General features: G+C 37.6%; 1 protein-coding gene across 1 annotated transcript in view; it reads left to right on the plus strand.

Moving 5' to 3' along the window:
* Window positions 1-12,274, plus strand: part of FAM120A (family with sequence similarity 120A) — a 126,534-nt gene that overhangs the window by 15,309 nt on the left and 98,951 nt on the right. The window contains 2 exon segments of the mRNA XM_028531488.2: window positions 3,052-3,298; window positions 6,886-6,968. Of these exon segments, the coding sequence (XP_028387289.1) occupies window positions 3,052-3,298; window positions 6,886-6,968 (330 nt within the window).

Genomic DNA, 12,274 nt, shown 5'->3' on the forward strand with positions numbered 1-12,274 from the left:
TGTTTAATGTTGAGTGAGCTTTGGGGGAGGATTTAGGGTATTGTTAATCATTTGTAAATTAGTATTGTAGTAAATTATTAACAGTTCATTCACTTTGTTTTAATGCCAGTCTGAAATAAATGTTTTGAAAGAACACGGAATTGTATTTGGGGAAGAGGTGATTTTGGAGTGCTCCACTTTCCACTGTCTAGAGGCAGATGAAAACTTTCTAGAATTCTTCACTGGATGTTGGCTTCTACTGAACAGAATATATCTCACTAATCTTTATAGGTAGTTTTAAAGACTCTTAGAGGGACCTCAAACAGAACCACCAGTGTTTTTCATTCTTTTGGTGCTTACTGGGCTCTAGGTACCCGGGCTTTGATATGTAGATAAGTACTCTTCATTGTCATCTGGCATGAGAGGGACATGTGAGAGGGGGAGCATTTATCTCTACTTTGGTGTCACAGGGGTGGCCAGTATTGGCATGGCTTATACTTGTGCTGCTTCAGCTTTTATTCAATTTTAAAGGTCTTTTATAAGCATAATTGTACCGCCCTAATACAACTATAGTGGTTTTTGCTTTTTCCCTTCCACCTTTTGCCATACATAGTTTTGCATGGTTGAATGTATAGGCTATCATATTCTGAAATGTTATTTCGGCATTTTGATCGTAAGCTTTTCCCAAGTTTCTCCACATACACCATGTAGCTTCTGTATTTAACTAGCTCCTTAATGTTAACTTACTTTTTCTCCTAGGAGTCTACCCTGACCCTTTTTAGGTTTCCAATCTTTTTTTTATTGGGTGTGTTGGTTTCTTAGGCTCTATTTCCTGGAGTAAGATTACTGGGTCGAGAGCACTAACCATTTTACAACTCTGAAACTAATTGCCTATTGTTTTACAACCCAGCAGCCTGTTTTTGAAACCATTCCAGAGTAGACTAATAAACTGCCTACTCTGCCCCTATCACCTGCTGCTTTCTCCAGGGTCAGTGGGGTGGGGCTGCACACACACCACACTCACCCTGGGCCTTGCACCTGGCTCTTCTCCTTATCGAACATCCATGTGGACAGTCCTGGAAGGACTGATCCCTTTCCTTACCTCCAGGTGGTTGTGGAGGATGATGCGGGTAGTAATTCCGCGAGACACTGCCCAGTGATGGGCAGCGAGTAGGCTCTCAGGGAATATAAGCCATATCATCTCTGGGCTTCTTTCCTGGAGGTAGGCAGGGCCAGCCTCTGAACTACTTACAGCCTCAGTTTCCCAGAAGAATGGGTTAGTCAACTCTCACAAAATATAAATATTGAGTATGCAATACTGAACTCATGCATTCAGTTCCGCCTCATCTCTACAAGCTGTCTGATCTATGGAGCAAGCAGCCAGTTGTCTTTTCTAGAACTCCTTGGAGGGGTAGGGAGCAAGGGTTGTGGTAGCTCACATCCTTTCATTTCATGGACTCTCTTTAGAGACTATGCAGGACCTACTATTAAAGATGTCAAAACAGCCAGGAATTACTGGTTATTTTTAAATGCTTTAAGATGTTGAAAATATGAAGTTCTTTGTAATAAGTGATTTGAGGTAGAGAGCTTGAACTTGAAGGTTATTCTTTTAGAGTGAAAAGATGAAGCTGGTCTAATTTTAGAATTTTTTTAACTATTCTTTTCTATTTTAGTGGATGTATAGTGTTTTTAGATTTAAGAGATGATGAAACAAGATTCTCCTGAGAAATAGACCATTAGATGACTAATTGCGTGTTTTATTTTTTTCTTACAAAATCTTTTTATCAAAAACTTTACCTCAAGAATGCAGGAAATTATGTTTCCTTTAAATATGTATCTTTAAAAGGTTTGTTTTGCCTCTAAATGAGATTTCATTTTAACTAACTTTCCAAGAAAATTTGGTGGCTGATTCTGTTATGAGAATCAGTGAGAAATTAGAGTAATTCCACAGTGATACATAGCAGATGACTAGAGAACACTAAAACTTAATTTCTAATGTAATTTAATTTTAATTCATATAGCCATATGTTGGACATCGTAGTTGTAGAAATTTACATTTAAGGGCACATGATTTTCACTTTTAGGGTAGGGTTCTATGGAGAGTAAATTTTCCACAGGAGCTGAGTGACATGATTTAGTTTAAAATTATGTTTTCTAAAATACCTTATTTATTGTAGAAACAAACAAAAGAAACTCTGCAGATTTAATGAGTTTGGTGAATGAGTTTGGGAAACAGCAGGAGAGGAATCTATTGTCTTTAACTTTATATATTTTAGGACAACTGTTTTTCAGTGCCTTTTGTATAAGTTTAAAATTAGAGAGGTTTTCGGCACCTTTACTTGAGATAGGTGGGGTGACTGTTTGCAGTGGGAGAGCCAGTAAAGAGGCTTTGGCTATAGTTTTCATTACTCAAAAGGCATAAATTTAGATTTAGTCCCCATGGTGGTTCTGAAATTGATGCTGCACCGCCAGGCTTGGTGTTTGCACAGAATAATAAGCATGTGACAGTTATTTGGGGGTAAATGTTTTTATTCTTATTAATATCACCATATGCTGAATGCTTCAGTATGTACAACTAGTATATGAATATACTTGGCTTTTTTTTTTTTTTAAATCCTCTGGTTATTTTGCCTATTTGACACATTTGATCTACCTTGAAGAAATTATTCTGGTTTCACTGAGGGTGGCTGGCTTCTCTCTGTCACCCTCCTTCACACTTCTTTATTTTCCTGTTCTGTCTCTTTTGTTCCAACACCCCTTTTTCCTTCAAAATACTAGATTTTGGTTGGGGCTTGGCATCATGCATTTTTAAGCAAGGTGATCTTTGAACTTGACAAGAAACCACAAGTTAATTTTCAGTGTTTAGGAGATCATATGTTACTGACCAAGACATGATTTTTCATTTGAGCAGTGTGCTGCACACTTTTATGGATGGCACTGTGGACCGTTTGGTTTTCTTGGGTCTTTCCCATATATGAGGTGTGTGGATTCTGTACAGACATGTCTGTACATTGAGCATGTGTGCTGCTGTGGTGCTCAGCCTCTGACCAAGTGTCCTTCTCACTTACACAGGTTGCACAGAGCATCGAGGACCATCATCAAGAAGTGATTGGTTCTGCAGAGAAAACGGCCTTTCATGGCTTGGTTGCATACGACTCTGATTATGCGCTCTGCAACATCCCCTACTATTTCAGTGCCCATGCCCTAAAACTGAGCCGGAATGGGAAAAGTCTCACCACGAGCCAATACCTGATGCATGAGGTGGCCAAGCAGCTGGACCTGAACCCAAACCGCTTCCCTATCTTTGCCGCTCTGTTAGGTAGGTGGGCAATGTGAAAACTGTCTCAAGTCATAAAGGAGTCCTATACAAGAACTTAGTGATATTTTAAATTTTAGGTCTGGAATGTTTTGAATTCTATCTTACATTTAAAAGAACCAAGGAAGGGCTCCTCCACAAAAGCACTTCTTAGTATTATTTTGGTGTCGCTGATAAATATGCCTCTTTTGTTCTGATGTGTTTGTGTATTTTGCTATCTGGGCCAAAAACTAATTTTTGTTAATAAATTTATTTAAAATTTGGGGAAAGTAACATTTTTAAAACCGCACATGTTAACACAGTCCCACTATGAAATTAGACATTTAAACCTTTGGTGTAAATTATATTTGTTATAGAAGAAAATATGCTGTGGAGTTAGTACTGTACTGTTGGGTTTCTCCCCCTCATTTTAGGACACTCAGTACTTTAAAAGAAAAACAACAAAAATAAACTATCTTACCTTGTTTGCAATGCCTACATTTTAAGTAAGTATATAAATGTCTTTAAATTTCCCTTTGAGGAATTTCTTATGTTGAATACCTAGAAAGAACGAAACCTTGTTTTAACTAAGGTTTTATAACTGTATTTAATTTTTTTTTTGCTTAAAAAAATGACTTTACAATAGTTAATATAATCATTCGTCACTTTATGTCTGCATTTTATGGTTAATTTCTTTCTTTTCTCTTCTGTCAGCTTCTCTCTCTGCATGTCTATAGCTATTTGAATATCCAGCTCTAGGTTGCTGGAGTTTATAAGAATTGTGTCCACAGTAGAAGTAAACATGTTTTGAATGAGGCCCTCTGTGATTAAAACCCATGACTATGGTGATGGGATTGAAAGCTATTTGTAATACACAAACCCTTACTGAAAAACATGTGGGCTAAAGATAGTGAGATCACATTGTACTTTCTCAGTTGTAGTGTCTGGAGGTTAGCAGCCTGATCTGGTTGTATTAAGGAGGGAGATGTATTGTGGATTACTTTAGAAATTTCTAGTTAACAGATTTTTATAAATATTCCAAAAAAAAGTTCTACACAATTAGAAATTAGTGTAAGCAAGCCACAGTTTTTCAGTTTATTTGGTGATAGCATTTCAAATTGTATAACTACCAGTCAACAAAATTTCATAACTTGTCTTTGTTTATTTGAATCTACTCTCAAATATGTGTCTTTAAGTTGACTATTTCCTATCCATCTTCTTAAGCAAAGTTTTATGCTTACTAAATGCTATGCAAAACAACTTGGGGATATTAATTTACTTTATTTTCTGAAGATTTATTTATTATTTTAGAGAGAGGGGAAGGGAGGGAGAAAAAAGGGAGAGAAATACCGATTGGTTGCCTCTCGTACACACCGACTGGGGACCGAACTGGCAACCTTTGGCTTTGTGGAACAATGCCAACCAACTCAGCCACACAGGTCAGCACAGCTAATTGACTTTTCATGGTCTGGAAAATTATATGCTTTTACAATATGAATGCCTTAGTTAGTTTGAGATACAGAAGATACTTATTTTATTTAAGAAACATTGAATATGTTTCTTGGGACTTAATGCCAACTTATATTCTTAGCTAAATTATTTTGTGAAATTTTAAAATAAACTGAAAACAATCAGTAACATTTTGAAAAGTTAGTAATGAATTACCATGTTTTTGGATTATAAGACACACTTTCTCTTTCCCTCACTGCCCCAAATTTGGGGAAAGGGGTGGTGCATCTTATAGTCCAAATGTAGAGTGCCTGGCTCACTGTGAGGGGGGTAGAGCGGGGTCACAGATTATTAAATACTTTACCACATTTTTTGCTTCAAGATTTTTTTCCCTGTTTTCCTCTTCTAAAACCTTAGATGCATCTCATGGTCTGGTGCATCTTATAGTCCTAAAAATACAGTGATTTAGGGCTTGGAATTTCGTCACAAAGTTTTGACAAGTTATAGGCAAACTCTTAATTGGATGAGCATATTTTAGATTTTGTTTAAAAGTTTCGGTGTCTTCAAGTGAGAAAAATTATTTTTCTTTTCCTTTTTGTAGTAGAAAGTATAGCTACATAGGTTGTGTTTTAGAAAAGTTGAGTGGAGCCCTGGCTGGTGTAGCTCAGTGGATTGAGTGCTGCCTTGCAAATCAAAGGGTCACTGGTTTGATTCCCAGTCAGGGCACATGCCTGGGTTGCAGGCCAGGGTCCCCAGTTGGGGGTGCATGACAGGCAACCACACACTGATGTTTCTCTCCCTCTCTTTCTGCCTCCCTTCTCTCTCACTGAAAATAGGGGAATGAAATCTTTAAAAAAAGAAGAAAAGTTGAGTGGAATATTTATCTAAATGTATTGACCCGTTTTAATAGACTGTTAATGAGCTTGGAATTGGAAATAGTTTTTTCACCCTGGCTGGCGTAGCTCAGTGGATTGAGCGCTGCTGCAAACCAAAGTGTCGTAGGTTCGATTCCCAGCCAGGGTACATTCTTGGGTTGCAGGCCATAATCTCCAGCAACCACACATTGATGTTTCTGTCTGTCTCTCTCTCTGTCTCTCTCCCTCCCTTCTCTCTCTAAAAATAAATAAATAAAATCTTTAAAAAAAAAGAAATAGTTTTTCATGTAGAAGCTTAAACAAATCTCAGACACTTCATACTTCACAGTGAAGCTCTGTGCATCCATAAACAGGAAAGCAGTGCAAAGTAGTGACTATGCAGTTATGACATAGCTCTGTTCCTCTGGACATCATGACAGTTCAGTACTTTTATATTGTGATTTTGTGTGCTAGAATATTATGATTAGGAATATTGCAATGATCTCACCTTATTTTGCTTTCTATTGGCAGCTAATTAATGAATCTATTATCTCCATGTGGTGGTGACTGAATTATGATATAAAAGTCACAAAATTATTTAGGAAATTACTGCTTTTAAATTGCATCAAGATAACTACATATTGAAGATGTCAGTATATCAGGCATTGAACACTACAGTGAAGGGAGACTGTTTCCCCAAAATGTAATTCTCCACTGAATACAGTTCTTATTTGTGACATACCCCAGTGGTAGGGTGCACAGCTGAATGACACTGCTTGATGGTTTTCTGGTCTGTTCTTTGTCACATCTATTTGTAGGTGGTAGTGGAAATTGCAGGAGGAGGGTAGGTTGTTGATCCACGCCACAAGAAATAGTTGTCACTTAAATCTTGCTGCAGATTCCACCATTGCTATTGAACTAGTTCACAGTGTGCAGTGGTCTCATGAACCAATGAAAACTTGTATCGAGGTAGCATTATCAGGCTGACCTTAGTCCCTGTGCTGGGAAGTTGTTTAGGTTGTTACACAATGTACCCAGTGTAAATGCTATTGGAAGTGTACTGCAAATTCATGTTGTACTTGAGGCAGCTGCAAGAAGTGTGCCTGCTGTATACTGCTTTATATTAAAAGATAAATATTTCCCATTTCTGTGTGGAAGTTTTATGTGGTTTAGGTGGTCCTAAAAAGTCTTATTGTAAAGTCTAAAACAAAGAAATAAAAAGTAATTTTCAGATTATAACATGCAGTGATGAGTTTCCCTGTGTCACTCATGGTGATAGCTTTTATAGTATCCATGTTTGCATTCCAGGAAATCACATTCTACCTGATGAAGACCTGGCTTCCTTTCATTGGAGTTTACTTGGTCCAGAACACCCACTAGCCTCACTTAAGGTACAAATTAATTTCACTTCTAACATTGGTAATCATCAACTGTTGCTTTTGTTATACTTTAATATAAATAATGACCCTTAGTGTAGAAGGAACTGTACCACAAAGTTAACAATGTTATGCAGGATCGGTATTGCCTTAAAAAACAATCTGCCTTGTCTTATTTCCAAAACCTGTATTTTAGAGAAATTGTAAATGTTCTTAAAAAATTCCTTAAGCCCAAGTGTCTGTCAGTAGTTGAGTGGATAAAACAACTATGGGACATTTACACAATGGAATACTACTCAGCTGTAAAAAAAGAAGAAAACTTTTTACCCTTTGTGACATCATGGTTGGATCTGGGCAACATCATGCTAAGGAAAACCAGACAGAGAAAGACAAATACCAGATGACTTCACCTATACATGGAATCTAATGAACAAACTGAACTAACAAGGAAAAGAGAGACAGACTCATAGATGGGGAGCAGGCTGACAGCTCTGAGCAAGTGGTTAAGGGATGCAGCGATGAGCAAAACAGAAAAAGGATTCATGGACATGGAAAACAGTGTGGTGATTGCAGGGGACAGGGTATAAGGGGATAAATTTTAATGGAAAAAATACAATAAAAATAAATTTTAAAAAAATCCTTAGAGAAATTCTTCATGCCTTGTACCTAGAAGATGGAATTCTTTCAGCTAAAATTTGTATATGTTAATTTTCTTACAAATATTTTTAATATGTAATACAGTCATCTGTTACTTATATATCAGTGTCTTAGCATAGTTTGATACATTTCATAACTTTCTTACACATTTTCTAAAACTGTAAAAGTCTATTTAAGGCTTGAATGCTTTTTAAATGATGGAAGAGACCAAAGTTCATTAGAGAAATGGTCCATTTATACTTATTTTTGTTCATAGAAAGTACTTTATTAATGTAATATTTATTATCTTTCTCCCCTTCCTGTTTGTGAAAGTTACAAACATCTGGGAAGATGCACTAACTTTGATTTTCTAAAGTGGGAAGGTTTATGGTTTGATGCGAGCACAGTAGTGGAATCGATGTGAGCCACTGGGAAGCTTGGGGTTGTACATGTGAGTGGCTTCCTGTGGTTTTTTCAGCTCCCCGTGCTGGGTAAATTGGCTCTGGTGTTCTGTACTATTAGTGTTACAATCACAGTTGCAGTTTGTTAAGTGGGGAATTGAGAAATCGGGACATAGACTAGCTGACAGTTTGGTTCTCACTTCCTTGTAGTGCAGGGGAAGTTGCATGGAATAGTTTGTCAAGGTTCTTTTTCCTTTAAAAGTCTGAGTTCTGTCAGAATTACTTTTCCTTCAGAAGATGGATTAGTTTCAAATTGGAGTTTTTGTGTTTTAACTGAGATGAACTTTGGTGATATCCAAAAGTCCAAGTGGAATTCCTTTCCTGTCTCTTGTTTTGTTCTTTGCCACCCAGAAGCCACTTTTTGTCCCCTCTTACTAACATGACACGGTGTTTTCATTCCTAATAGTTCTTGGTGTGGAGTTTTTCAGCTTCTGTCCCAAAGTCAGTCAGCCTTTCTCCTCTTGTTAGAAATGACTTGTTTTCTTTCCCTTTTTTTGTCCTTGAAGGAGAACAGCTTTTTATTTGCTGTTTACATTTATGAAGTGCTACAAATTTGTAGTCTTCATTCTAAATTCCTGGTGATTCCTTTATTTAAATGCAGATTTGGAAAAGGACAGTGTTAAATTGGGTAAACTTAAAGGTATTGTGCTCATTACATTTGTTAAGTAGTATACTTTCATAAGTTGAGACAAAAAGAAGCCTTGTTTCTTACAAGGTTTACATTTTTTGAGTAATGGGCTGAGAGGTTCCCGGGATCCTAGACCAGATGCACATATCTAAGTTGAGCTAGCCTTACTTCGTGTGTCAGAGGTTAAAAGTGAGGAGCTGTTTGAAGAATTATTAAAAAACTAACTCATCTGTTTGACTGGTTACTAACATCAGTATCATGTGTTTTTCCTAATATTTTTGTGAAGAAAAATAATTATATATGTGAAAAGTTGAAATAGAAAATGTCTATCAATATAGCCATGATCTTGGTTCAACAATTAACATTTTGCCTTGAAGTATTTATATTTATCTTTGTTTTTTAATTCAACTATTTAGAAGTTGTAGATTTCATAACACCTCACCTGTGAAAACTTCCATTTATACAATCTTCACCTACAAATAATGGTGATTTCTAACTTACTCATACTAGTATCACATCAACTAAATTAGGAATACTTTCCTAATGTCATTTAATATTAAGCCTGTATTTAAATATTTCCAGTTGTTCTCTGAAAATCATTTATAACCTCATTGCTTTTTAAAATTAGGATCCAATCAAGTTTTACGCATTATTATCGTGCATATTTTAAATAGTATATATGTGTTTTTATGGCATAATAGAGAAGCAACCCAAAATATTTTTTCAGTGACTTGATAAGTTGTAGGATTTTTAAAGTCACATTTTGAAATTGCAAGCACATCTGATTTTGAGTTAAAAAAGAAAAAAATTCCAGTACTTTTTTAAAAAAAGATTTTATTTATTTATTTTTAGGTATGGGAAAGGGAGGGAGAGAGAGAAACATCAATGTGTGGTTGCCTCCCACACATCCCCCACTGGTGACCTGGCCGACAATCCAGCCAGGCATGTGCCCTAGGCTGGGAATTGAACCAGTGACCCCCTGATTCCCCAGGCTGGCACTCAATCCACTGAGCCACACCAGCCAGGACTTCTTTTTTAATTCCAGTACTTTTATGTTTTGACCTTATATACGTATTTTCTATGTGTACCATTATTTCAGTCATCTTAAAATAGATGCTGGGAAATTGGATGTGATCATTTTTCCCCCATGAACATTGCAGTTATATAGCATTGTCTGCATCCCATCTGCTTTTTAGTTTCTTCTTTTTCCCAGTTATTAAACTAACCTACATCTTTTGAAAATTTGGTTAGTTGTTGCTTATGACACTTTCTCATGACTTCTGTTAGTCCTTTTTAACACCGTATGTTGTACACACGGCTTTTAAAAATATGTGATTTTGGCCCTAGCCGGTGTAGCTCAGTGAACTGAGTGTGGGCCTGCAAACCTAAAGGTTGCCAGTTCAGTTCCCAGTCAAGGCACATGCCTGGGTAGCGCACCAGTTCCCCAGTTGGGGGCATGCAAGAGGCAACCAATTTATGTGTCTCATGCACTTTGGTCTGTTTCTCTCTCTCTTTCTCCCTCCGTTCTCTAGTTGTAAATAAATGAAGTCTTTAAAAAAAACAATATCTGATTTTGCATCCCCAAGTTCAAATCTTCTTTGGTCTATTCTGTTTATCCTACTGTATTTGTAGCATTTTGCCAAAGTCAGATATACTTGATTATTGTTCATAAGGGGTTGGTGTTATGTGAACTCTTTACCTAGTAAATTCAAAGCACTCCTTAACATGTATTACCATCACCTACATGCTCTCAACATTTCAACCTCACTGTGCACAGTGCTGGTTGAGTTAAGAGGGGAGCATGTCTAGGGTGGGCCTGAAGGTTAGGGAATACGAGAAGAAGCTGCAGGGTCAGGAGGAGCATGAGATGATTAGCTCATGGGATGGCATCCACAAAGAGGAAGTTGGGAAGGAAAGAAAATTCTGTTATGTGCTGCCTTTACTTAATAATTAGGGATCATGCTCACTAGGAGCACCAATGCAGTGCTAGACATACTTAGAACCTAAAATTGCTTGAGGGCTGTAGGAAAGGGGAAGTAGGGTGGCCAGTTAGGTTTTAAGATTTTCAGTACTTCAGTTGATGTTAAAAGCTGCTAGTAAGATGATATTAAGTTTCTTACATTTGGGAGTAAAGAATACATATTTCATTTGTATTCAGGACAGTGGGAGGCCTTTGGGGGCATGGAGCAGCCAACTCTGATAGGATCACTTGGCCATAAGCACAAGCTAAATGAGCACCCTTTTTAAAATGGATTTTCTGAGGATCTTATTGTTTTATTATTTTGAGTCCTAAGTTGTGGAGTTTTTTGTTTGGGGTAGGTATTTAGCTGTTTTAATTTAAAAACGTTTCTAACTGGACCATTACTTACAGTTCTTTGTATTCATTTTAATGGTTTTTGTGTTCTCAAAGCTCATGCATTTCTAGTTTTTATTTCCATGAGTTGTTCATTACCCCCAATATTTCCTGCCATGGAGTCCCTTCCACCATCTTCTTTGTATTGGACAAACCTTGCAAGTTTTATTCTGGCCTTTCCTCTTCCAGACATCCTGTAAGCATTGTCCTATACAGTTACTCAGTCTCGGTATTGCTCTCCCTACATCACAGCTCAATTGTGATGAGCAGGCAGAGGAAACCCTCCCCAGCCCATCTCTGTCCATCAGCTAGGGCCAGGCCTATACCTCTGTGTGGCCAGTTGACATGCCCCTTCCAGAGCCCCTTGCTTCTGCCTCTTCTCAGAGCAACATCCAAGACCCAGACTTTGCACATCTTCCTTTCCGATTTAAATATTCTATAGTGTTTATAAGCCTACCTTCCAATGAACTGATTTTCAGTCACTCACTTTCCTTTAATAGCATTGCTTTTTCCTTATGCAAGCTGGATACCAGGGCAGTCTATCAGGTTACATCAGGAATACTTTGATTTAAATTTACCTGATTTTACCCAAAGTTATCCCTAACTTTATACTTTTTTATGTCTTATTGTTTGCCATCAAAAGTCACTGAGTAGTCTTTTTTACAAGGTGTTTAGGAATAGTGTGACATTCAACCCCAGGGAAGAAGAATCGAGGCTGGTTCTGAGAAAGTAGCATGTTAGGGTCCAGGAACATGGAGTGGACACAAGGGTGAGGTTGGTGCACATAGCAAGGCTCTCAGACCTCAAGATGAAGTGCCAGCACAGCCGTTCTCCTCCCTCTCAGCTTCCTGATGAGGTGTTGTGGGCTGTGGCTGCACCTGTTGCCCAGTGTCTAAATAGCCCACGGGTCCACACAACCCAGTGGGCCCAGCCTATCTGCCTGTCATATGTGGAACCAGTTTTCAGAGGGAAAACAGCATAATTCCAGAAACTTTGAGGTTATGTGGAGTTTCTAACATACTGTACAACCTTATTGGAGTGAGGCAGGCCATCTTTTCTGGACTCCTTTTTCAAATAAGTACATAATAGAAAGGATGGGCTTCATTTATTCTGAGTTCTACCTTTTAAGGCATTGTAGGAAGTAGCAATTTGGGTACCACAGACCTTCCAGAGAAGAAATTCCTGCTTGCATATTAGTATTAATTGAAGTTAACTCAATATATTCCCTTCTCAAGAAATCATC

The sequence above is a fragment of the Phyllostomus discolor genome, chromosome 3, assembly GCF_004126475.2.
Source record: "Phyllostomus discolor isolate MPI-MPIP mPhyDis1 chromosome 3, mPhyDis1.pri.v3, whole genome shotgun sequence".
Lineage (NCBI taxonomy): Eukaryota > Metazoa > Chordata > Mammalia > Chiroptera > Phyllostomidae > Phyllostomus > Phyllostomus discolor.